General features: G+C 41.7%; 1 protein-coding gene and 1 pseudogene across 1 annotated transcript in view; both read right to left on the bottom strand.

The window, feature by feature from the left end:
• The window catches only part of SIMC1 (SUMO interacting motifs containing 1), a 56102-nt gene extending 31259 nt beyond the window's left edge, over positions 1–24843 (bottom strand). The window contains exons 1-2 of the mRNA XM_077137698.1: positions 24577–24843; positions 739–2565 (exon numbers count right to left, since the gene is read on the bottom strand). Of these exons, the coding sequence (XP_076993813.1) occupies positions 739–2565; positions 24577–24705 (1956 nt within the window). The 5' untranslated portion in view covers positions 24706–24843. The remainder of the gene's footprint in view (positions 1–738; positions 2566–24576) is intronic.
• Positions 15955–21163, bottom strand: LOC143664740 (ret finger protein-like 4A; annotated as a pseudogene).
• Positions 24844–26553: the final 1710 nt, after the last annotated feature.

Genomic DNA, 26553 nt, shown 5'->3' with positions numbered 1-26553 from the left:
AAAATAATTACAACAAGAAAAGAAAAATCACTGTCAAGTTCAAATCAATGTGAAAGCCTGACACTTGCTTAGCTGAATCACTGCTCTAATGAGAAAGAGAACACACCTGTTGACCTTTTGAACTACTTCAAGCTAGTCTTCCCAATGCTAGGGATGGGGTTGTAGATAACAAATAAATAGCTTCATACTGTGGGACTTAGCTACCATTTTTTTCTTGTGCACCTGGTTTGGTCCTCATGGATCAAAGAGGACCAATAGGAAGAAGCATTCCCACTAAAATCTTAAAATTGAATTTCCTCCTAAAAGTTCAGAGAATAGTAGGTTTGGAAGCACTGAGATGTCAAGAGTATTATCTCTCTGATATGGAGCTGTAATGGGGGGATCAGGAAAGGGAAGGAATGAGAGTTGGAGACCAACATTTGATGAAGACCTAGGATGAGCCAGACACTCTAACAGGCACTTACATACGTTATCTCATTTAAGGGCCTTATGAGGTATGTTTTTAATCTCCATTTTGCAGATAAGAAAATTGAGGCTCAGAGAGGTAAAGTGATTTGTATACCAGTTTTTAATTTGGGGGCAAAACCCTGAACCCAGATCTGACTCTACAACTGAATGGTCTCCACAAGTATGGGAAAGAGAAAAATATCAAATCTATACTGGACTCCAGTCACACTAGTCTTAACTTTGCCCTATAGAAAGGACACTCAATCCTTAGGGAAAGAGATGCTGGCTCACCTCCCTTGTGTCTTTATCTGGTATTAGTGTCTGGAAGAAGAGGTGATGCACCGGAGGTCGCAAGAAGTACTTCAGTCTATGCAGGCATGGTCTGTTGGACAATCCACCTTGTGGTGTTGGTGCCTGTATGTGGGCAGGCCCACGGTTGGTAGGCTCTGATAGTGATATGTCTTTTCTGGCTGGGATTTTTGCAACAGAAAGCCAAGGAACTTTTTCCAAAGGAGATTTACGCTGTGGAGAGTGTGGACTGGGAGAGCAGCTCTGTGAGGATGCAGCTGAAATATCCATTGGGGTGTCACGGTTCTGTATGTCATTCTGGAGAGAGGCAGGCTTTTCTTGTGGTAAGTTAGGTAGGTCTCCAAGTGAGTGTAGCACATTTTCTGGTGAGTGTGTCACATCTCCTGTTGAGTGTGGCATATCTCCATGAGAGCGTGGCACATCTCCTGGTAAGTGTGGTATGTCTCCTGGTAAGCGTGACACATCCCTAGGTGAGTGTGGCAAATCTCTAGGTGAATGTGGTAAATCTCCTGGTGACCATGACATGTCTCCTGGTGACTGTGGCACATCTTGCAGTGATGGTGGTATATCTCGCAGGTATGTCACTTCTTGTGGATATGATATATTTTGAGGTGGGCCCGGTACATTTTGAGGTAGGCCCAGAGAGTCCTGTGGTGGGCATGATGAGTCTTGAGGTGAACACAGTAAGTCTTGAAGCAGGCAGAGTGAATCTTGAGGTGGGCTTGGTGAGGGTTGAGGAAGCCATGATGAGTTTTGAGGTGGGTTTGGCATATTTTGCTGAGGGTGTGGCACAGCTTGAGGAAGGCATAGCACATCTCGAGGAGGGCATAGCACACCTTGGGGAGGGCATGGCACACCTTGAGGTGGACATGGCACATCTCGAGGAAGACATGGCACAGATAGAAGAGGGCATGCCATACCATGAGGAGTACATGGCATATTTCGAGAAGGACATGGTACAGCTAGAGGAGGGCAGGGCACATCTTGAGGAGAACATGGCACATCTCGAGGAGGGCATGGCATGCCTTGAGGAGGGCATGGCACATCTTGAGGAGGGCATGGCACATCTTGAGAAGGACATGGCACATCTCGAGGAAGGCATGGCGTGCTTTGAGGAGGGCATGGCACATCTCGAGGAAGGCATGGCATACTTTGAGGAGGGCATGGTACATCTTGAGGAGGGTGTGGCATGCCTTGAGGAGGGCATGGCACATCTTGAGGTGGGTGAGACAAAGCTTCTAATCGGCACTGCATGGTTTGTGGTGGGCATGACAAGGCTCGAGGTGGGCACGAAGAGGCTCGTGGTGGACATGGTGAAGTTCGCAGTGGGCATGGTAAAGGTGGCTTTTGATTGCTGCTGGTACCATTATTGCTTGTTGGGGAGAGGCAGGGAGCATCTGAAGTCAGCTGTAGGCTTGCCAAGAAGCCAAGGTCACGTTTGAATGTTGTTGAGCTACAATTTGGCTCCACTGGATAAACAGAACCTCCACTGATAGATGTGGGAGGTTGGGGACCTAAGAACGTGGTCTCTTCCAACAGGTCCAAATCCACCGGATCGCTGTTAATGATTCTCCGTGCTATAGGCCAGGAGCTTCTGTCTACCTGCCCTTCCATCATATCTTTGCCGGAGAGGCCGACACATGTCTGGATACTAGTTGGCTCCTTCTGAGAAGGAGCTACAGGTTCTAGAGTCAAGTCAAGAGTGGCAATAGGCCTATTCTCTTCCTCAGTTTTTGTCAGGTCGATCACACAGAGTCCACTGCGATCCTTTGTCCTTGGTCTGGTTTCTCTAGTTAAGTCTATGAAGTCCTGTTAAAGGATTATGAGAAGATAAGAGGTCAAGCAGGGATTCACAGCTTTATCTAAGAAAACTTAAGCCCTAGCTTTTAAAGATGAGTATTAGTTTACCTTTTCACTTCACTGATAATGTCATCTTTTATAACATAAATGTTAATTTATTTTCTTTGGATAACATTTTGTTCTGTCAAAGCTGTCAATTTCTTTACCTTCTTAAATTAGCCAAATAAACAGATGTATTACTGGGGGCATACTAGGAATTTTTTTTCTGATCCAATGGGCACAGGAAAGAGATAAAGGCGCATTCAACCTTAAGTCACAAAGTGAAAAACAACCTTCGTTTGGAAAAGCAGATATACATTATACCATACAACAGAAGCAAAACAAGAAGGGAAGCTAAATTAGAGAATCTGCTATGTGCTAAAAATGTGCTGAATGCTTTTACATAATATCTTTAATTTTCACAATAACCTTTTAAGGTAGATATTGTCATCTCTAAGACACAGGGGGGGAAACTGAAGTTCGGAGAGGTTAGGTTATCTACCTAACGATTATGCAACTAACAGCCAGAGTCAAATTCAAACCCAGGTTTGTCTTCTTTCTCTAATTGGGGCCTAGGAATGTAGTACATAATTCAATATGTAATCAGCCTAAAGTCAGATATGGATCATATAATAAAGTTATAAAACCAACAGTCTAAATCTTAGTCCTAATTGGCATTAATTACCAAAAAAACCTATTCCTCAGCAAAATCTTAGGCAGTTCAAAAAAGGGTGTGGTAATCAACTTCTTTGCCAAGAATCTGGAATCATACTGCTTTATCTTCCACGTTTCTCCTTACTGGCTGGGTACCATGGCCACTGATACTTTAAGGCCCCAGAACTGCCAAGGCTATTGCTGCTACCACAGCTACCATGCTATATCTCTTAAAAGATGTGATGGTCACCACTGTCAATAGCATCTGTCAAAAGCATTTCTCTCAATCGATGTAATGGTCAAAAGCACAGCATAGGATTCTGGGTGGGTCAAGTGAGCAGTTGGCATGAACCTTATTCTGGAATAGGGATTGCTTGTTGAAAACTAATGCCTTGCTCCTAGGAAGCAGCCATACAGAATCACTGCCCTGCTCCAGAAGCTTTTGGTGGCTTTCTTAACTGCCAGCTGAACTGAACACAATTACTGCAGGGCCATGCAAGGTCTGAACTCAACTTCTTTTCCATTGCTAAATGGAATGCAAAATCACCACGTCTCTCCCATTTAAAACTCATCAGTGGTTCTATATGAAGATTCAGGCCCAATGTCGTAGTAAGGGACATAAGGCCCGTATCTACCTGTAGCCTCTTCTTGACTAGTCTTCCTCACATGATCAAACCATACAGAATGACCACAGATCCCCAAACGTGCCATGCTTTCTCAAGTATCTTTATCTACTTGTTTGCTGATGTTCTTTGCTTTGTCTGGAATGACTATCATCCCTTTGATTGCTTGGAAGCTTCTTGTCTTTCAAGACTCAGCACAGATATCACTGTGTGGGAGACCCTTCCATATCACTTCTCATGCGAGATTAAATTAACCACTTCCTCCCTCAGGTTCTTAGTGTACCTGCACTAACCTCTCAGTGCCTGCAATGCTGTATTGTACTTATTGGTTTTTCAAGGGTGGTAAACTAAAATGCTTTCAGGGCCAGATAGATAACTCAAATGCATGTGAGTGAAGCAGGCTTGGTATATTACAGTGGGGCATTGTGGAGAATGTGGCCTATCCAAAGGCATTCAAACTGAAAACAAAGTATAATAAAGTATGATGCACCAGTAGGCTCCCAGGTTGTAAACACTAGTATGTGCTTCTCTTTCCCACTAAATAGTAAGGAAATTAACTCATTTATTCATTAATAGCCATTATTAATTATTAGTGAGCAAAAAGGCTGATAAGGAGCTTCAGCATAATCCTTAGGGACAGAGTTTGCATCTCATCCATCTCTTATTAGCAACCAGAACCTTGAAGCATCAGTCGTAGGACTGCTTGAACTTAAAAAGCTGAAGACTTAGAACCTCACAGAACCTCCCTACCCCAAGCTGAGGCATTAACCTCTCTCTTTTTCTTCCAATATGTTATATAAGACAACATTAATGTTCTCTCCGAGAAACAGGTATCTCCTTCTACCTCCACCTGGGGGAAGACAGTGAGGAAGAGAACAAGCTATAGAAAGGGAGCATTCCAGTTTGCAGGCCAGCTTTCGGTGTGGTAGATTTGGAGACCCAGACCATCTTCTTTCTGAGTAAAGGGGAAGGCAGGAAAAGTTAGTACTATGATTCAACAGCTGTTCTTTATTGGTTTTATGTATTTATTTATTGTGGAAAAAAAAAGCAATTCATTTCAAAGTACACCACAATGATTATAGAACAGATTTCAAAGTTCGGTATGGGTTACAGTCCTGCAATTTTAGGTTTTTCCTTCTAGCTGCTGCAAGACAGTGGAGACTGAAAGAAATATCAATATAATGATTCAGCAGTCATACTCATTTGTTTAATCCTATCTTCTCTGTTAGGACTCTACCTTCTTCTTGCATCTTTCTCCCAATCTTTTGGGAGTATTTGCATAGCCCATTCTAACTTTTTCATATTGGAAAGGGCTTTCGATAATATGGCACAGGTGATGGAACTAGTGGATGTTCTGGAGAGGCTGGCCCCACAGGGTTTCAGGACTTATCTGGCCTAGGAACCCAACTGGAGGTTGTAGGTTTCTGAAAAGTAATCACAGTGCATGGAACCTTCATAGAATCTCAGATTAAGCCCTAGGTGTTCTTTAGGGTTGGCAGGAATGGTCTTGGTTGGGGTTTGGCAAACTAGGATAAATAGCAATATTTAGCTGACACACAGAGTACCCTCCAGAGTAGCCTCTTGACTCTATCTGAACTCTCTCAGCCACTAATACCTTATTTTGTTAAACTCTTTTCACCCTTTTGGTCAGGAAGGCATTGTCAATCTTACAGTGCCAGGGCCAGGCTCATCCCTGGGAGTCATATCCTACATAGGGGAAGGGTAAATAATTTTACTTGCAGAGTTGGGCTTAGAAGAGAGAGAGAAAGAGAGGCCACATCAGAGCAACCAAAGAGGTCCTCCAGAAGTAACACTTCAGCATAATTACAGGTAAGCCTAGCTTCTCCCCTACATAAATGAGCTTTACAAGAGCAAGCTTCCAGATGAAGAGCTTGGCCTATTGACTTAGGAGTCCCTTATGTTTGAGACAGTATCAGGGGTTTCCCTAGTCGTAAAGTTTAATAGTTCCAATTTTTTTCTCCCATCCCTCAAGGGACTTTGCCTATAGTTTTTAATTATCTGCTCAACATACTCTGGGATGTATCCAGGCATTATACTAAACTATACAGAATTACAAGGCCTCATTTCTATTCTGGGCTCCATGTGTTTGGGTTGTTTAAATGATCTATCCAGATAGGCTGAGTTAGATTATGTGCTACAGAAAATTTAGGTTTTGCACAAAATAAACCTCTCTTCCTTTGGCCTCATAGAAGGGGTGAAGTTCTAAAATACAGACAATATCTTCCTTACCCCTGTATTCTCATTTAGCTTAATCTCGACCCGATTGGCTTCATTCTTATCTCTAAATAATTTTTATGCTATTGTAATTTTTCAATTACTTTAACAAGTTGTTGTATGTGGTCATGCTGACTTTCAAACCTGCAGAACTCATACTCTGACTCTTAGAGTACAGTTTACTCTTTAATCCCAAATTTCACTGCAAGGAACTTACCATATCAACTACTCTTAAGACCAGGCAAAAGAGTTCACCACATCATAGTTTATAACAGAAAAAGTTAAAATCTATGAGGGACTAGTTAAATAAATTATGTAGATTTTTATATTAAAATGACATTCACTAATAAATATTCTAAGCACTGGGAATATTGTGGACAAAATGGACAATAATCGAATGAAGTTCTAATATTTTTTTTAAATGCTTAAAATATAAAGTGGTGAAAAAAGGCTAGTATGCTCCCATTGGAAATTTAAAAGCCATTTATATATGCTTGTGCACATATACATAGAAAAAAAATTCTAGAATACACAAAACTCTTATCTCTGGAGAGTGGAAACAGATAGGAGTGAGTCCTTATGTCCTGAATTTACCTCTGTTTATAATTTTTAAGTGCTTTTTATAATTCAAAATGGGAAAGAAATTTATTTTTCAAACAACATGACTATGTACCTAAAAATAACAAAACCCCAGAGAACCCATTGGAGAGTACAGGGTTTCTTTTCATGGTGATGAAATTGTTCTAAAATAAAATAATAGTGATGGTTGTACAGGTGAATTTTAAGGTATGTGATTATCTCAACAAAACTTTTTTTTTTTCAAATGCACTGGAATAAAGTAACACTGTACAAACTAGCTATTACAAAGAGAGAGAGGAAAATTCTTTTCTGCTATGGGAGAACACCCTGCTTCATGGGGAGCTGGCCTCTCAATAGCAGCACAGCAGGAATGGGGTGGCAGGGGAGGATAATCTCTAGGCTAATACGGAGTCGACCTTGATTTAAGATCTGAATTAACTTGAAATCTGATGTCTTAAATAAAAATGTAGGCAAATTTTGCCTTCTACTTTATGACATATCCATATTTGTATGTAGTTCCAAATTTCTTTATAAAAATTTAGCCTGGGACAGGTACCATATTTATCCCTCAGCTTTCCCATTTGAATAGGATATTCCGACACAATTATAACCTAATTGATCTATTAGGAGGAAAAGATTTTTTAGAAAATCAATAGTAAGAATTATTTTTCTCTTTGAACAAATAATTATTAAGCACCTACTTTGGTTGAGGCACTAAACCAGCAATACAACTGTATATAGAGGAAAATTTACAATATTTGGAGAAAGCGGTTGAGAAAGAGAAGTGATTTTTAAACATATTTTTTAAAGGCTAGAACAGGATTTTAAAAAATAATTTTTGATAAAAAAGCATGGTTGGGTCTATTCTTCTAAAAACACACATTTTAATAATGGGATTATATTTTGCAACTTGCTTTTTTCCACTTAACCATTTATTTCTAGCATCCCCAGTGGATGTTCCTGTGATCCTGACTTTCAACTTCCTGTCAGGATTTTTAAGATTGAGACTAGTGGTGGTAAACCTGCTCAACCAGTTAGTACCTAGCTGAATTTATTTCGGTTGCCTCATCTATCAAACAGGGATAGCAGTACCTAACTCAAGGAGATGCCGTGAAGATTGCAAGCACGAATCCATGGAAAGCATTCAATGCAAGGCCTGGCATAAATGCCAGCTGTTCTTATTATGTGGTGCTCACTGATATTAACATGCTCCATCCCATATGGCAAACAGTCACTCAGAATCAAAACATTCACTCCTTGATGAAAAAGGCACAGGCCCCAGATGAAGAAGGCCATAAAGTTCTACTGATTGCCAAGAAGGAAACCTCATTAAAGGAAAGTTAAATTATGCTTCTGATTAGCAAGACAATATGGTAACCATATCAATTCTTCTCTAGTTAACTTATAAATGGAGTGCAGTGTTTTTCAGTTGGGGCCAATTTTGGCCCCCAGGGGGCAACGGGCAGTGTCTGGAGACATTTTTGGCTGTGTCAAGTGGGAAGGGTGCTACTGGCATCCAGTGTGTAGAAATCAGGGATGTTGCTAAGCATCTTACAGGGCACAGGATAAGCCTCTATGCCAAAGAATTTTCTGGTCCAAAGATAACCCTGCTCTAATGCAATTTTTAATAAAATTTGGAGGAATAAATGAGCATAATAGTAAAGGTAATTGTTCACTAGATACCAAAAGGTATTGTAAAACCACAAAAACAAGACAAAGTTCTAGCCCTGAGAACAGACAAACCATGAAATATAGTATAAAAACCAAAAATAGACCCAAGTATATAAAATAATTTGGTGTAAAGGATGTGTTTCAAATCAATGGATACAGATAATTATTCAGGGTGCATGGGTGGTTCAGTGGTAGAATGCCCACCTTGCATGCAGGAGACCAGGACCATGCACCCCCCTCCAAAAAAAAAAAAAAAAGATAATTATTGAGCACAATGGCGAATGGTGATACACTTATATGATGGAATAAGGTGTGGCTACAAAAAAAGGAAGGATGTTGAGAGGCACAAAACATACTGAATAAAACTTGGGGACAATGCATTGTACAAAATAAGTTGGAAATAAAATTACAAATATGCTAAGATATTGTTCAGAAAATAATTATGGGAAAATGGTATGCCACATTTAGTTTGAAGGTGTAAATGTATTTCTATATTCTAAGAGCTGTAAGTTTATCTGTTGGAATTTCCCCAGAACTTTGAGTATTTCTGTGACACCTAAGACCCAGAAATGGAGTGCTGCAGCCCTAAAAGTTAGCATAGCTATATATATTAATAGTTAAAGTACCTGAAAAAGAGATCAGCCCTCAATTAGAGTTTAAAATGAAGCCAATTTGGCTGGGTCTAAGGTTACTTAGAATGCAGGGTAAAAAATGATAGTGTATGTATTCTAGACCTTTAGCTATTGTATGAGACTGAAGACAGAGAAATTTATTATGTCTAGAACCTAAATTTTCAGTAACACACAATCTAATTAACCTGTCTGGATAGTTCATTTAAACAACCCCAATTCCTGGGGTCCAGAACAGTAACGAGGGCTTGTGATTCTGTATTGCTTAATGTAATACCGGGATACACTCAGACTATGGTGCCTGGGATACACTCCAGACTATGGTGGGCTGATAATGAAAGAGTATTGGTAGAGGCCCTGGAGGGCCCAAAGAGGGGGTAGAATATATATATATATATATTTGGTTTATTTAGTTTATATATATATATATATATTTGGTTTATATAGTTTATATATATATTTAAATATATTTAGTTTATATATATTTCAGTTTAACTATTAAACTTTCCCATCTGGGAAACTCTGGGTATCCTCTCAACCACTGGGGACTCCCAAGAAAATAGGCCAAGCCCATGATTTTGAGGCTTGCCCTGATGAAACTTATTTTTGTAGTGGAGAAGCTAAGACTACCTGTAACAAGGCCTAAGAGTGGCTTCCAAGAAACCTCTTTTGTTGCTCAGATGTGGTCTCTCTCTCTCTTTCTTGCTAAGCCCAGCTTTGCAAGAAAATAATTAATTTCCCCCTACGGCAGACATGACATACAGGTATAAAAGTGGGATTGACAATGCCTTCTGGACCAAAAGGGGGAAAAGATGTAAAATAAAATAAGGCATCGGTAGCTAAGAGAGATCAAATAGAGTCAAGAGGCTATTCTGGAGGCTACTCTTATGCAAGCTTCGTAAGATAGTGCTTATTGCCATGGTTTGTGAAACCTCAACCAACATCACTCCTATTGACTTTTAAGAACACCTAGGGCTCAAACTGAGACTCTATAAAAAGTTTCATGCACTAGGTTTGCCTTCCTGGAACACATCATTCCTGTAGAGTTCCTAGGTCAGATAAATCCTGAAACTCAGAGGGACCAGCCTCTCCAAGATGATCAATTAATTTTATCCCTCTATCCTTTAGTGTGGACACCCCTTCTCCACATGAAAAGGCACAATGGGCATTGCCCAAAGATCCCTATAGATTGTGAGAAGGCTTAAAGGAGGAGGTATATATGTGGGTCATGGTGGCTCAGCAAGCAGAATTCTCGCCTACCATGCCGGACACCCAGGTTTGATTCCTGGTGCCTGTCCATGCAAAAAAAAAAAAAAAAAAAAAGCAGAGGAGGAGGTATAACAGAGAAAATAGGATTTAACAAATGAGTATGGATGCTGAATCACCATATTAATATTCCTGTTAGCTTCCAGTGTTTTGGAGCAGCTAGAAGGAAAAATTTGAGATGGTGGAACGGAAGCCCATGACGAACTCTGGGATCTGTTTTGTAACTACTTGTTGAAGTGTGCTTTGAAAATTATTACTTTTTTCTTTCTTTGCATTGTATATATATTTTACAATAAAAAACATTTTTTTAAAAATGAAGGCAGGGTCCCGTTCCAAAGGAATGGAGTCTTGATTGCCAATTCCTAACAGCTCCACAAAGCCTTGCTTAAACTCAACCCTAGCCACTGCATAGAATTGTCATAGCAGTCCCGAGTGCTCGTCTTTTATTCTTTTTATTGACTTTCACTCACCAGGTGCCCCAGGTCAGATCAAATTCTCCTTCTTTGCCTAGGTTTTGGTTAGGTAAGTGGGGTATCTGCATGTCCTACCTTCCTCTCAGGGACATTGTGGGGGTTGTACTGGGTAAGGGTTGCTGACTGAGCTTTCAATGAATAGAGCTGGGTAGAAAGGGCATGCATTAGTATCACTGTGCCCTGGCTTGTCAACACAATTTGAAGAGAATCTGGACATCAGTCAGAGAAAATAGAAATTTTGTTTCTTAGTGGAAACATCTGCCTGTGGGGGCTTAGATTTAAAATGAAAACATTTAAAAGTATCTGTGTGATCTTGAGCAAGGCATTTATCCTCTCTGAGTTGCAGTTTACCTTTCTATGAAATAAGCCCATACAACTAGATAAATGCTTTTCAAACTCTGCTCCCTAGACATCTCTTTGCTGTGAAGATATTTTTCTTTCCCCACCCCTGCAACCAGAGCAGCCATATGTGTATTTATTTTTACATTATATGTAATTGGCTTCAATGTAAGGCTTTTGGGGCATGTTTATTTTTTGAATAAAAAAGGAAAACAAACAAAAAAATTATTACTCAAGAAATGATGCTGGACAATCATTTAACAACATATTTTATCAATGCTAATAGCTAGGATGCCCCCCCACCTGCAATCAGGGTGCATTGAAAAGCTGTTATTAAATTGACAGAAAGTCTTGGATTTGGAGCTGTCTTAGAAATAAGGTAATAAAGCATATGGAAGATAGTAAGCATATCTCAGGCCACAGGAAACATTTCAGATGAATTAAAGAGCCAAATGTTAAGAATGAGATGGTAAAAGAACCATAATAAAACCCAATAACTTTATTGGGTTAAACTTTATTATTATAAAGTTATTATTATTAACTTTATTAATAAATCCTAATAACTTTAGGATAGGAAAAATATTTCTAGCCATAAAATATTTCTCTATTAAGAAGTAGAAAAATCATAAAGAAAAAATATACATAAATACACACATAAAACCATCAAATTTCATCAAACAAAGCACCCAAACTATAAATGTCCGAATTCAGTGTCTGCTCATTTTTTTTTTTAACATGGGCAAGCACCGGGAATCGAACCTGGGTCTCCGTCATGGCAGGCGAGAACTCTACCTGCTGAGCCAACGTGGTCCGCCCACTGTCCATTTTTTAAAGTAGAAATTATTTTGAAGTTAACAAAATGACTTTAAAGTTACTTGAAAGAATAAGCATGCAACACTCACCAGAGAAATTATTAAAAAGAGCAAGGAAGAGTATTCCCTGCTTATAATTAAAACAGCAATGTATGATCACCAAAAAAGAAAGTTCACAAATAGATGCAAGAGTACATAAATTTTACTATTTGATAAAGGTAATATTTCAAACTACTGGGTAAAAAGATAGATTATTTGAAAAACGATATTGGGACAACTAGCTAACCATCTTGGGAGAAAAAAATTAGGTTGCCACTTTATCCTTTTTGACTAATTTCAGGAGAAGTAAAGAATTAAATGTAAAAAGTGAAGCCATATAAGTACAGGAAAAAAACATAGGTCAATATTTTTATAATCTTACGAGTGAAGAAATGCTTTCTAAACATTACAACAAAGCCAGGAATCATAAAGGAAGAGACTGACAGAACTGACAACATAAAGCATTTGAAACTTCTGCAAGCAAAACCAAATGAAGCCAGATGTCGGAAAAAATGGTAAGATGTATGACAAAGGGGTCTTAGATAACTACAATTTACAAACTAATAAGAAAAATAACACCCCAAGAGAAAAATAGGCAAAAGACTAAATTAGGCAATTCACAAAAGAAGATATATAAACAGCCAATAAACATGTGAAAGATGTGGAATTCCACTAGATGCCAAGCGTGCTCTCTGATCCCAGGTTTGTGCCAGGTATGATTTTCTTTGTATGAATCCTCAGATTCACCAAGCTTCTTCTTCTTCTTCCTTTTTTTTTTTTTTGGCTTTTAAAAAGGGGAATTTATTAAGTTGCCAGTTTACAGTTCCTAGGCTGTGGAAATGTCCAAACTAAGGCTTCCAGGGAAAGATAACCTTGACTCAAGAAAGGCCAATGGGTCCAGATTACCTCTGGCAGCTGGAAAGGCACATGGTGACATCTGCTGGCTTTCTCATTTCAAAAGAATTCACTGGGGGTGTTTTCCGTCTGCATCTCCAAAGATCTCTGGCTGTGTGGGCTCTCTTGGCTCTCAAGCTTTTTCCAAAATTATTCCCTCTTAAAGAACTCTAGTAAGCAACCCACATTGAATGGGTGGAGACACATCTCCATGGAAACCAACTGTGTCAGTTTGAATCCATTGTGTACCCCAGAAACCCCAAGTTCTTTAATCCTCATTCAATATTGCTTCACTGAGCTTCTTGAACCTGAAAATTAATGACTTCATCAAATTAGGGAAATTTTCAGCTGTTATTTAGGTACTTTTTTTCTTTCTCATTTAATTACATATGTTCAAACTTTTCATATTACCAACCCACTCCCCAAGGCCCTGAGTATCTCCTCATATTTAAAAATGTATTTTCTTTTCTCTTGACCTCACTAGCTGTTCTGTCATTCCTGTCTATGCCTGGGCTAACTGCTGCCCTATAGCTAGGACCTTGATGCTCCTCCCCAGTTAGACTCTCAGTCTGGGAGATCTTATCCAAATCAATGACTTTACTATGTGTTAAGACACCAAATCTGTGTCTCTAATCAGGACTTTTCCCCCGGTCTCCAGTTGTCAATTCAATCTTTGAAACTGAGCCCTTAAAGGATGATTCCTTCCCCACACCACCCCTACCAGTCTTCTTCATCTCAGTGAATGTCATCAGCATGCATCTGGTTGATCAGGCCCCCAAAAACAGAGCATTATTTTTTTTTTTAAATTTTTTTATTAATCAAAAAAAAAAAGAAAAGAAATTAACACAACATTTAGAAATCATTCCATTCTACAAATGCACTCAGTAATTCTTAGTATCATCACATAGATGTATGATCATCATTTCTTAGTACATTTGCATTGATTTACGAAAAGAATTAGCAAAACAGCAGAAAAAGATATAGAATGTTAATATAGAGAAGAGAATTAAAATAATAATACTAATAATATATATATATATAAAAAGAAAAAAACAAAAACAAAAGATACAAACAAACAAACAAACAAACAAAAAACTATATTTCAGGTGTAGCTTCATTCAGTGTTCCAACATAGTTACATTACACTTAGGTATTATTGTGCTGTCCATTTTTGAGTTTTTGTATCTAGTCCTGTTGCACAGTCTGTATCCCTTCAGCTCCAATTACCCATTATCTTATCCTGTTTCTAACTCCTGCTGGTCTCTGTTACCAATGACATATTCCAAGCTGATTCTCGAATGTCGGTTCACATCAGTGGGACCATACAGTATTTGTCCTTTAGTTTTTGGCTAGACTCACTCAGCATAATGTTCTCTAGGTCCATCCATGTTATTACATGCTTCATAAGTTTAGTCTGTCTTAAAGCTGCATAATATTCCATCGGAGGTATACGCCACCGTTTGTTTAGCCACTCGTCTGTTGATGGACATTTTGGCTGTTTCCATCTCTTTGCAATTGTAGATAATGCTGCTATAAACACTGGTGTGCAAATGTCCGTCTGTGTTTTTGCCCTTAAGTCCTTTGAGTAGATACCTAGCAGTGGTATTGCTGGGTCGTAATCCATTCTGCCAGTCTATGTCTTTTGACTGGGAAATTCAGTCCATTAACTTTTAGTGTTATTACTGTTTGGATAATATTTTCCTCTACCATTTTGGCTTTTGTATTATATATATCATATCTGATTTTCCTTCTTTCTACACTTTACTCCATACCTCTCTCTTCTGTCTTTTCGTATCTGACTCTAGTGCTCCCTTTAGTATTTCTTGCAGAGCTGGTCTCTTGGTCACAAATTCTCTCAGTGACTTTTTGTCTATAAATGTTTTAATTTCTCTTTCATTTTTGAAGGACAATTTTGCTGGATATAGAAGTCTTGGTTGGCAGTTTTTCTCTTTTAGTATTTTAAATATATCATCCCACTGTCTTCTAGCTTCCATGGTTTCTGCTGAGAAATCTACACATAGTCTTATTGGGTTTCCCTTGTATGTGACAGATTGTTTTTCTCTAGCTGCTTTCAAGATCCTCTCTTTCTCTTTGACCTCTGATATTCTAACTAGTAAGTGTCCTGGAGAACGCCTATTTGGGTCTATTCTCTTTGGGGTGCACTGCACTTCTTGGATCTGCAAATTTAGGTCTTTCATAAGAGTTGGGAAATTTTCAATGATAATTTCTTCCATTAGTTTTTCTCCTCCTTTTCCCTTCTCTTCTCCTTCTGGGACACCCACAACACGTATATTTGTGCGCTTCATATTGTCATTCAGTTCCCTGATCCCCTGCTCGAGTTTTTCCATTCTTTTCCCTATAGTTTCTGTTTCTTTTTGGAATTCAGATGTTCCATCCTCCAGTTCACTAATTGTAGCTTCTGTCTCTTTAGATCTACCATTGTAGGTATCCATTGTTTTTTCCATTTTTTCTTCTTTGTCCTTCACTCCCATAAGTTCTGTGATTTGTTTTTTCAGATTTTCTATTTCTTCTTTTTGTTCAGCCCATGTCTTCTTCATGTCCTCCCTCAATTTATTGATTTGGTTTTTGAAGAGTTTTTCCATTTCTGTTCGTATATTCAGCATTAGTTGTCTCAGCTCCTGTATCTCATTTGAACTATTGGTTTGTTCCTTTGACTGGGCCATATCTTCAATTTTCCGAGCGTCATCCATTATTTTCTGCTGGTGTCTGGGCATTTGATCAGATTTCCCTGGGTGTGGGACCCAGCTGGTTGAAAGCTTTTTCTGTGAAATCTCTGGGCTCTGTTTTTCTTTTCCTGCCCAGTAGGTGGCGCTCGTGGCGCTCGTCTGTCTGCACGGCAGTCGGCTGGGAAACCGCGCGTGGAGGCGGGGGTCGCTGGCCGCCTCGGCTTGGGAGAGTGCCGGTCCTAATTGCCCAGCTCGCCCGAAACGCCAAGCGTGATGGGAGGGCCCCGCTATCCAACGTTCCCAGTCAGACCGGGAAGCCACGTGCGTGGAGGGGACCCCAGTCGCCAGCCGCCCCGGCCGGGAAAACACGCGTCCCTCGGGTAGCTCACCGCAGCAGATTCTCCCTGCCCGTTCAGCTGTTCCAGAATGGGGTACGCTGTCTTTTTGGGTCTGTCGTGACTCCGGGAGCTGTTTCGTATTGTTTCTGTTTCTTTAGTTGCTTTTCTGGAGGAGGAACTAAGACCCGCGCGTCTTACTAAGCCGCCATCTTCTCCGGAAGTCCAGAGCATTATTTTATTCTTTCCTTTCCCTTATTCTCCACATCCAAATTATCAGGGCTTGTTGGTTTTCCTACTTAAATATCGACTGTAGCCCTCCACTCTCCCAGTCTGTGCCGCCACTCTTGTGCAAGCTACAATGATCTCTGGCCTGGACTTCTCTGCAGCTGCCTCCTAAATGAGCTCCTGTCCCCTTACAACAGGGTGACCATGATCTCTGGTTTGTTTGGGACAGTTCTGCTTTTCATCAGTTGCTTGGCACCCTGCTCAGTTAGTGCCCCTTTTCATTCGCAAAAGGATTCCCATTAGGATGGTGAATTATAGGGTCACTTTACCTTTACAGTGTTTCCTTCTTATGGCAGCTAAAGTTATCTTTTAAATAGGCAAATCAAATCATGTCATTCCCCTGCTTAAAACCCTTCAAAGATTTACTATTACCTTAGAATAGAATCCAAATTTCTTATTGAGGCTTTCATGGCCCTAACCTACCCCACCTACTCCTCTCTTCCAATTCTGCCCTTCAGTCGTGACTTTCCAGCCTCACTGGCCTTTCAGTTCCTTTAATAAGTAAGGCATGCTCATTTCCACCTCTAAGCCTTTGGTCCTGGCTGTTCCCTTTGCTGCTCCCCTATTTCTAGAGATTATCTCAAAACAAACGTGTTCTGTCATTTGAGTCTCAGCTCAAATATTAACTCTTCAGAGAGGCCTTTCCTGAAAACACAATCTGATGTTCTCAACCCACACAAGTCACTATTATATTGTTCATTTATTTATTTATTGTCTGTCTTTCTCTGCTAGAATGCATGCCATTATCTTATTTTTCACCCCTGGTTCCCCAGGGTCAGAGTATGGGTTCAATTAGGTATTTGTTGAATGAATGAACTGCAGTGAAAGAAAAAAATTAACTATGACAATTCACAGAATCTGGCTATCAAATCAGCAAAGATTGAAAAAGAGAAGATGCCTTATTTTCTTCCTTACAGAAAGAAACCACTTGACATTATACTTGTGTGATGTGTGACTGTTTACTGTTTGTTTTCCTTCACTAAAACAAACTCTCAATGAGGGAAGGGACTTGGTTTTTTCAAATATTTTTATTGAGATATCTTCATGCACCATACAGTCCATCCAAAGTATATAATTAATGGCTCACAATATCAACTTATAGTTATGTATTCATCACCATGATAATTTTTAGACGATTTGTATCACCCCAGAAAAAGAAAAAAAGAGAAAAAAGAAAACCCTCATACATCCCATACTCTTAACCCTCCCTCTCATTGGGTATAGCAATCTACCCAATTTTCCCCCCATCCCCCTATTATTATTATTTTTGAATCTGATCATGACAGTATTTAATGTTTAAAATGCAAATTATATTCTAATTAAATTTTGGTGTTTGGGATTCATAAAGTATTCCCATTTTCCTAGTACTCTGTACAATGTGTGGGCCAAGTAGAAAAGCTGTAGATATAAACCCAAAGTAAATTCCAATAAATGGTGTTTGTTGTCTAGGCTTTATTAGTCTATTTGGGTTGTGCTGGAGGAAAGGGATACTTGGAATCATTGTAGAACAGATGCTCAAGAAATTTGCATCATCATTTTTTTTTGATTTGTGGAGAAAATAATGGCCACAGTGGCTCAGAAGCAGAAATTCTGGTAAATGTGAAGATATGAGATCCATCACTAATATCACAAAAAGTGATGTTTCTAATACCCATATCCAGGAAAATGCCCACTCAGTATAACTGGGTGTTTACTCAAAGAACCGTCTTTGGTTTAGTGCTGGCAGAGAAGTCTTTCAGTGTGCTGTTCCTGGTTGTCTGCTGTGTCCACACTGGATGCTCCTCCAGTCTCAGGAATGAGAAGGTGGTTGTGGGCTGTGTCAACACCCAAGGTCATGTCCACTTGGAATTTCAGCATCCTTGGATTCATCTGTACAGCAGCCCTCAGGTAGGGCTCCAAGTCCCTGATTTTGGAAACCAGCTTCCCCAGCTGACAATCTGTCCTAACATCGTCCTTCTGAGAGACCAAAGAACAGGTGGGACACTGTAAACCCTCCCCCAGGAGGTTAAAAATAAATAAATAAATCTCTTATCCATTGAGATTTTATTTTGTCTCATTTCTCCCTTCCCTCTTTTGATCAAGAAGGCTTTCTCAATACCATGATGCCAGGTCTTGGCTCATCCCTGACAGTCATGTCCCCCATTGCCAGAGAGATGTATAACCCCCGTAGATATGCCCCATGAAGGGGGAGAGAGCAGTGAGTTCACCTGCCGAGAGGCCACCTCTGAGCAACAAAAGAAGTTCTCTGGGGGGTGACTCCTAGGCTTATTTATGAGTGGGCTTAGCTTCTCCTTCACAGGAATAAGTTTCATGGGGGTGAGCCCCAAGATGAAGGGCTCAGCCTATTAAATTGATTGTCCTCAGTGCTTGTGAGAATATCAGGAATTTCCCAGGTGGGAATTCTCCCCAGTCCCTCCAGGAGGCTTTGCAAATACTTTTTTATTCTCTGTCCAAATTACTCTTTGATGTATCAGGACATCACACTGATCTGTACAAACCATCAAGATTTCACACCCTACTCAAGATTACATGTAATTATGGTGTTTGGATAAACTGACCATACAAGTTAAATTAGATATTGTGCTACCAAAAATACAAATTTTGCACCAAATAAACATCTTTTCCTTTGGTCTCACACAGAGGTTGAAGTTTTAAAATTCTGGTTTACCCTAGTCCTATCCAGATCAGCTTCATTCATCTTTCTAGTTGAAGTCTGATCACTTTTTCAACTTTTTAAAAATTTTTAATGTTTTCAACTTTTTAAACAATTACCGTTCGGGGTAATGCTGACTTTCATAGCTTTGGCCTCTAACTCTGAGTCTCAGGTGTCATGCAAATACTTGAAGTTCCAGGTTATACACAAATAGTTCAGCATCTCAGAATTTAAAAATAACAGTTACAACTCCAGAATAGATGTCACTGCTGTAAGAGTTTACAACCTAGGAATCTTTACAATAGGTCTTAACTTGATAAACTATGCTCTTGTTTATAGGTAATCCATATGAGTAAGGCATAATAATATTTATCTTTTTGTTTCTGACATTTCATTCAACATACTGTCCTCAAGGTTCATTCGCCTCGTCTCAGTTGCGTGGCTCACAACTTCATTCCATCTTGTGGCCACTCAGTAGTTCATTGTATGCATATACCACAGTCCCCCCTTCCTTCCTCAGTCAATGTACCCCTAGGCCACCTCCATCCATGGCAAATCATGAACACCGCTGCCATAAACACCAGTGTACAAAAGTCCATTTGTGAGGGACAAATGGTTTTGTTCATAGCTGTATTCGTAGATCTAAGACAGTGCCTGGCACACAGTATTAAGTTCCATAAATACTTACTGAAAAAATTGGTAATAAGTAGGGGTGGCTAGGCAGTGGACAATGGGGTATGACTGCTCATGTGCCACTAGTGAGAATCTAACTAGTAAAATTTCTGTAGGAAAATGTGACAATATACATCAAAAGCCCTTAAAAGGAGCATATCTTTTGACTCAGCAATCTCACTTTTAAGAGGAATTTATCCTAAATAAACAAATGAATAAGAATACCAAGATCATTTTTAAGGGATTTTCTCACTGGCTGTTTTATAATAGAGAAAATTTAGAAAGGAAATGCTATCCATTAACAGATCATAAAAAATAATTATAAACCTGTACAATAAAATACATTAGATGTACTGATGAAGATATATATTTACTGGTGTGGAAAGAGATCTAAAATATATTAGGAGAAAGAGGCAAGCCAAAAAAACCCAACATGTTTGACTGGAATTTTGCAAACACATGTATGGATGGACATATATGTATGTATGTAGGATACCATATTTTTTGAATATAAAACATATGCAAAGCAAAGGAAAAAGCAATAGTTTTCAAAGCACCCTTCAACAAGTAGTTACAGGACAGATCCCAGAGTTTGTTATGGGCTACCATACCATCATCTCAGGTTTTTCCTTTTAGCTGCTCCAGAACATAGGAGGCTAGTAGGAATAAATATTTTTTTATCATCTACAATCAACTTTTTTTTTCTGTTTTGTGAAAAATAACAAATATACAAAAAAAACCCAATAAATTTCAAAGCACAGCACAACAATTAGTTGTGGAACAGATTTCAGAGTTTGGTATGGGTTACAATTCCACAATTTTAGGCTTTTACTTCTAGCTGCTCTAAGATATGGAGACTAAAAGAAATATCAGTATAATGAGTCAGCAATCATATTCATTTGCTAAACCCTGCCTTCTCTGTATAACTCCACCATCATTTTTGATCTTTCTGTCCCACTCTTTAGGGGTATTTGGGCTATGGCCATTCTAACTTTTTCATGTAGGAAGGAGCTGTCACTAATATGGGGGTAAGGAGATGGAATTATCTGATGTTCTGGAGAGGCTGGGGTCTCTAGGTTTCAGGACTTATCTGGTCCAGAAACCCATGTGGAGGTTGTAGGTTTCTGGAAAGTTGCTCTAGTGCATGGAACCTTTGTAGAATCTTATATATTGTCCTGGGTGTTCTTTAGGATTGGCTGGAATGGTTTTGGTTGGGATTTGGCAAGTTATGATAGGAAGTTCTAATGTGTTTTTATTGATTAGAATTATGTGTATAGCTGTAATCCTTCCATCATAAACTTATTATACAGTAACATTTAAGTATCTCATACTAAAATAATTTACTGATGACTTCTAATATTAAATACAGAATAATTTTATCTCTATTAACAATTAAAAACAAAACTACACAATATCTTAGAAAATTTAAATTAAGACCATTACTTCACAATTTGGAAATCTGAATAATCCAATTTTCCAGTGATTTTTTTCATTGTTGAAGTTCACTCTGTTGATTAATAATTTGGGACTTCCTCTTGTCTCAAAACATTCTTCCATAGGACACACCTTGGAGGTGGGACCTTGCAATTGTCCTTGAACTGTGCCCTGGTTAGTGTTACGGACCCAGCCTACCATTCCCAGCTTTTTACCATCAGCTTGGCAATACTGAAGCAGATACTGAAGCAGATTCTTCAGCAAGAATTCACCTAGAGCCAACATCGCACATGGTTGCTGAATGGTTACACTGGAAAATAGGACATCGAGGGTACCAAACGCTGTGGAGACTGGCACAGCAATTCCAGCTGCCCACCACCAGATGACAGCTAAAGGATGTTGTGGATATTTGCCCCTCTATTTGCTTCAATGCCCAAGGATGCTTCCGCAGCAACTCGGTCACATTGGCTGCGAGCAGATTCCGGTCACCAGGCGGCAGGTAGATTATATTGGCCTCCTTCCCTTATCTGAAGGTGTAAAATATGCCCTTACACCTGCAGATATGGCCACTGGACTGCTGCTGGCCTTCCCAGTAGGGAAAGCTAATCAAAGAGCTACAATATGTAACTTAGAAAAGCTAAGTGCATTCTTCGGGGTCCCCACACACGTGGACAGCGACAGGGAGACCCCTTTTACTGGACAACTAACTCCAGTCTGGGCTACTGAATATGATGTCTTATGGAAATTTCATTTGACTTACCACCCCACAGCAGCAGGGTTAATTGAAAGGATGAATGGGCTTTTAAAAAAGCAGTTAAACGATGACAAGCAATCTCTGCAGCAGTGGACATGCTGCTTGTATCCGGCCCTCATGGACCTCAATTCACGACCCTGAGCATCTGCTCCTGGATAATACCATATTTACAGACAAAAGTTTTGATGAACACAACAAAATGTTAACACTGGTTATCTTTGGGCAGTGAGATTAAGGGCAACTTTTACTTCCCTCCTTTTATGTTTCTAATTTACTGCAATTAGGTCAACCAAAATTAATTGACTATCTAGGCATGTTCTGCTTTTATAAATAGGCCAAAAAAGCAATAAATATTACCAAAAACACACACATTGCATTAAATCAATGAAGACTAAAGCTCAGTTTAAGAAGCAGTTCAGAAATGTCAGCCATAGAATTGGAGATGGCTCTCTGAATTCCTTAATTATTATTTAGGAAGTTATTTTTCCCTCTCTGGAACTCAAATTCAACAGTTCTAAAACAGAAAAAATTATGAAACTTGGGTTTCTTTTATTTCATTGCCAGACAAGCTTGAGAATGTCAGGCCTGGCTGAGAAGTAGCAACATAAAGATTAGTAAAAGCTATCGTTTATACTGGGTGCTTTCTTTGCATTGTCTCATTAAAACCCTATTAACACTCCTGCCAGGCTCAAAAGCTAAGAGAAGTGACAGAATCTGCGAAAGCTCATATAGCTGCTATGTTAGGGGATTTCACTTGGAAAAAAAGTCTCTTGGACCTCAGAACCTTTAGGGAAAGCTAGACAAAAGCGCGTTAGGCTTTATAACCTTGGCAAATATCTTTGTGCCTCTGATTTTTCACATAGTTTTCCTACCACCCTTACCTAATTGGCAAGAAAGAAAAAAAAGAGAACAAAGCTTGGAGTTTTTAAAGAGCTAGAGAAGCAAAATTTAAGTTGGGAACTTGACCTTCATCCCTCTTCAACTCAAAAAGCTCAAGGTCAAAATGCTTGGTTGGGGTAGCCATGGGGGAGGGGAGCAGTGAGAGAGTGCACCCACGTATGAGTGCGAGGGGCCACAGGAGACTGGAACGGGGTGGCATCTGTGTATTGAAGAAGCAAGCGGACCAGGATAAGGGAATATGGATGACATCTGGGAGGGAGAAAAGGAAGCAGGTAGGAAGAAGGACAAAGTGAAAGGGGGACTCAGAAGGGGGAAAGAGGAGAACTAGAGGGAACTGTAGTTGAGTTACTCCACAGGTTTTCCTCCCACCTTTTCGCTACATATCCTCTTTTCCTTGATGATCTCAACCCTCTTAGCCCTTCAGGGAACATCTCTATTTGGATGACTGCCAAGTCTCTCCAGCCCTAACTTTCCTGCAGAGTTCCATTCCCAACTGTTTGACTTCTGACCGGTGGCATCCACCTAATTTCCCACTAGTCCTTAAAATCCAGAAGATCCAAAGAGAATTCAGGATCCTCTCCACCTCAAGCCTGCTCTTGAACTAGCTCTTATTTGCCAAAAACTCATCTGAATTGCTCTCTTCCCCCCATCCTTCAATCATTCTTTCATCTAACAAATACTTATTATGAATCTCTCATCTGCCACAGCACTGGATATATCCATTCACCCTCCAAGGTGGGTCACTTCTACCTTGAAAATCCCTTGTATCTGTCCATCTCCTCAGATGGCGGATTCAACTAATTTTTTTTTTTAACTGAGATTTACTGAGAACGCCTTTTGCTTGAACCATGGCAACATAACACGGTGGGTTAACTGGTCTTGCATGTTATTCATTCGCTAGTGATCACCTGGTGCTTAGTACTGTACCTCAGAAATTCTAGGGGCTCATAGTGGAAGCTTCAGGGCTGTAAACTTGCTGAAAAGGAAACTGGGAAAGCATAGCTAAGAGATTTGTCTTGAAGGAGTGTCTGCATGGGAAATGCACTGTTTTCCTTAAACTGTATGTTCCAGAGCTATACAAATAACATCTGCCTGACAGCTCTTTTATTCTTATTTCTGGGGTGTGGCTCTGGGGGACTGGGTAGATGATCAGAAGGAGGTCTGCTGTTGAGTCTCCCGAGAGAAAGCCTGCCTCCCCCATCCCCACTAAGTAGGTGCTTGATAATCACATCTACAACTCTATTAGGGACCGTGGATGTTGTGTTCTCCATTACGTGCCCAGCCCCTGGAACGACGGGTGGCCCATAGCAGGGGTTCAATAAATAGCTACGGAGTCTTCTGGAAGGGCAGGGACCTGGGATGTTTTATTCCCCAATCCCAGGAAGAAGACCAAGATGAAGGTGGCCTAAGGGAACTGCAAATAGTGCAATATGTTTATTCCCTAGCCCCTCGGTGCTTGGTACACGACAAACGTTTCCTAAGCGAAATAAATCACCGTCCCGCACGACTCCAAAATCGGGCCCCTTGCTCAGCAGCCAGGCCCTGGAGTGCCGCCACCATCTGGCCCAGGCCCGCGCTTCCCTCCCTCCCAGGCACGGCTCCAGTTACGTCCCTGCACAAATCTGTACCCCCAAGCCAAACAATTACACGCTGCCGCTTCCCTCCTCCCGGTCCGGGTCGGGGCTGTCCGCCGGCCAGGACCCTCGGCCCCTTCCCACGCCAAGGCTCGGGGGCGCCGGCGGCCCCCGCCTGAGGCCGTCGCTGGCTGCGGGCTCTGGCACCCCCCACCCCAGACGCGCCGGGGGACCGTCCATGTGCTCGGGGTTGAGCGCTGAGCCCCCGGAGGCCCGGGCACCCCGGCTCGGCTCTGCCACGCTCGTCAGGCAGGAGAGGCCGGGCCAGCCGCAAGGCGGGAAGAGGCTGCAGCTGTGAGGCGCCAGGGGGCGGCGGGCCCCGCCGAGGGCGGCGGCGAAGCGCGGCCCGAGCGAGGGGAGGCGGCGCCGCGGCCGTGGGGGGCTGGGCTAGCGGCGGCTCGCTCACTCACCACGGTCCGCCGGGGCACCGCGCTGGGGGTCCGGGATGGGGCCCGGCGGAGCCTCCGCGCCCGGCTCGACCGGGCCCCTCCGGGGCTCTCGGAGCCGCTGTCGTCCGAGATCACGATAAATTCCTCCATAGCTGCGGGGCCCGACCGAGCCAGCGCGCGGGCAGCGGGCGATCCAGGCGGCGGCGGCGACGACGACTTCGGTTCCTGCTGCTGAGGCGGTGGCGGCAGCGGTGGCGACAGCCCGGGCCATCACCCCCGCCGGTCCCGTCTCCGCGCTCCGCCCCCCGCCGGTCCCGTCTCCGCGCTCCGCCCCCCGCCGGCCCCGCCCTCGCCCCGCCCCCGCCGGCCCCGCCCCCGCCCCGCCCCCGCCGGCCCCGCCCGCGCCCCGCCCCCTTCCGGCCCCGCCCACCGACCGCAGGTGGCGGGCCGCGGGGTCGGGGTCAGGGCCGCGGGGTCGGGGTCACGGCCGCGGTCCCCGTGCTTGGCGGCCCTGCCCGGCCTCTGTCCCCTAAGGAGGGAAGAAAAGAGGAAGAGAAAACCAAGCTGCAGCCGGCTTGGGCCGGTTTTGGGGGCGCGGGCGTGCGAGGCGCGGAGACTGTTTCCAACTGACAGAAGCGGGAGCTGAGATAGGTGTGAAGTAGCTCCTGCCCCGCCGAGGACTGAACCGGCCCCTCGGACCCGCAGGTGACCTGGCCTCGCACTTCCGGGATAGAGGGGTCACCAACAATTAAGGGCGGGTGCCTGGGCCTGTGAATGGCGGTGGAGAGGGGCCTGACCTTCGGGGGTGAGCCACTCTGGCTAAACGCATGTTAGAGGGAATCTGTAGCCGACCAAGTGGGTTTCTCCCGCGGCCCCTGAGGTCAGCAGGCCTGTCTCACCGGGGCTGGAGAGGACACTGTCTGAGTGAGGTAGAAGCAGAGCACGGTGGTTGAGGGGCGAGCTGGTTATAAAGCTCGCACGGTTTCACTTGTCATAGCATGTGGAATAATATTCCACATGAGTACAGGATGCTCCAACTGACTGAGGGTGGAGGACCCAGCCTGTGACGGACCAGGGGGAGAGAGGCCACCCTTCTTTCTGCACATTGTGCAAGTAGATCTGTGGGTAAATTCTTAGAAGTGGAACTACTGGGTCAAGGTTACCTGGGTGTTATTCTTCTTCTGTTTTTTTTTTTTTAACTTATGATCATTCCGTTCTACATATATAACCAGTAATTCACAATATCATCACATAGTTGCATATTCATCATCATGATCATTTCTTAGAACATTTGCATCAATTCAGAAAAAGAAGGACAACAGAAAAAAATTCATACATACCATACCCGTTATCCCTCCCTTTCATTAATCACTAGCATTTCAATCTAAATTTCTTTTAACATTAGTTCCCCCTATTATTTATTTTTATTCCCTATGTTTAACTTGTCTGTTGATAAGGTAGATAAAAGGAGCATCAGACACAAGGTTTTCACAATCACACAGTCACATTGTGAAAGCTGTTTCACTATACAGTCATCTTCAAGAAGCATAGCTACTGGAACACAGCTCTACATTTTCAGGCAGTTCCCTCCAGCCTCTCCACTACATCTTGACTAACAAGGTGATATCTGTTTAATGCGTAAGAATAATCTCCAGGATAACCTCTTGACTCTATTTGGAATCTCTCAGTAATTGACACTTTATTTTGTCTCATTTCTCTCTTCCCCCTTTTAGTCGAGAAGGTTTTCTTAATCCGTTGATGCTGAGTCCCAGCTCATTCTAGGATTTCTGTCCCACATTGCCAGGAAGGTCCACACCCCTGGGAGTCATGTCCCACGTAGACAGGGAGAGGGCGGTGAGTTTGCTTGTTGTGTTGGCTAGAGAGAGAGGCCACATCTGAGCATGTTGTTATTACTCTTGATAGTTGATGCCAAATCACTCTCCTAAGTTGTTCTCACCCACAGTATATGTCTCCCAGGAATTTAAATTGTGATTCAGA

The sequence above is a fragment of the Tamandua tetradactyla genome, chromosome 20 (genome assembly GCF_023851605.1).
Source record: "Tamandua tetradactyla isolate mTamTet1 chromosome 20, mTamTet1.pri, whole genome shotgun sequence".
In the NCBI taxonomy this organism is placed as follows: Eukaryota; Metazoa; Chordata; class Mammalia; order Pilosa; family Myrmecophagidae; genus Tamandua; species Tamandua tetradactyla.
This window is presented reverse-complemented; position numbering and strand designations above follow the sequence as displayed.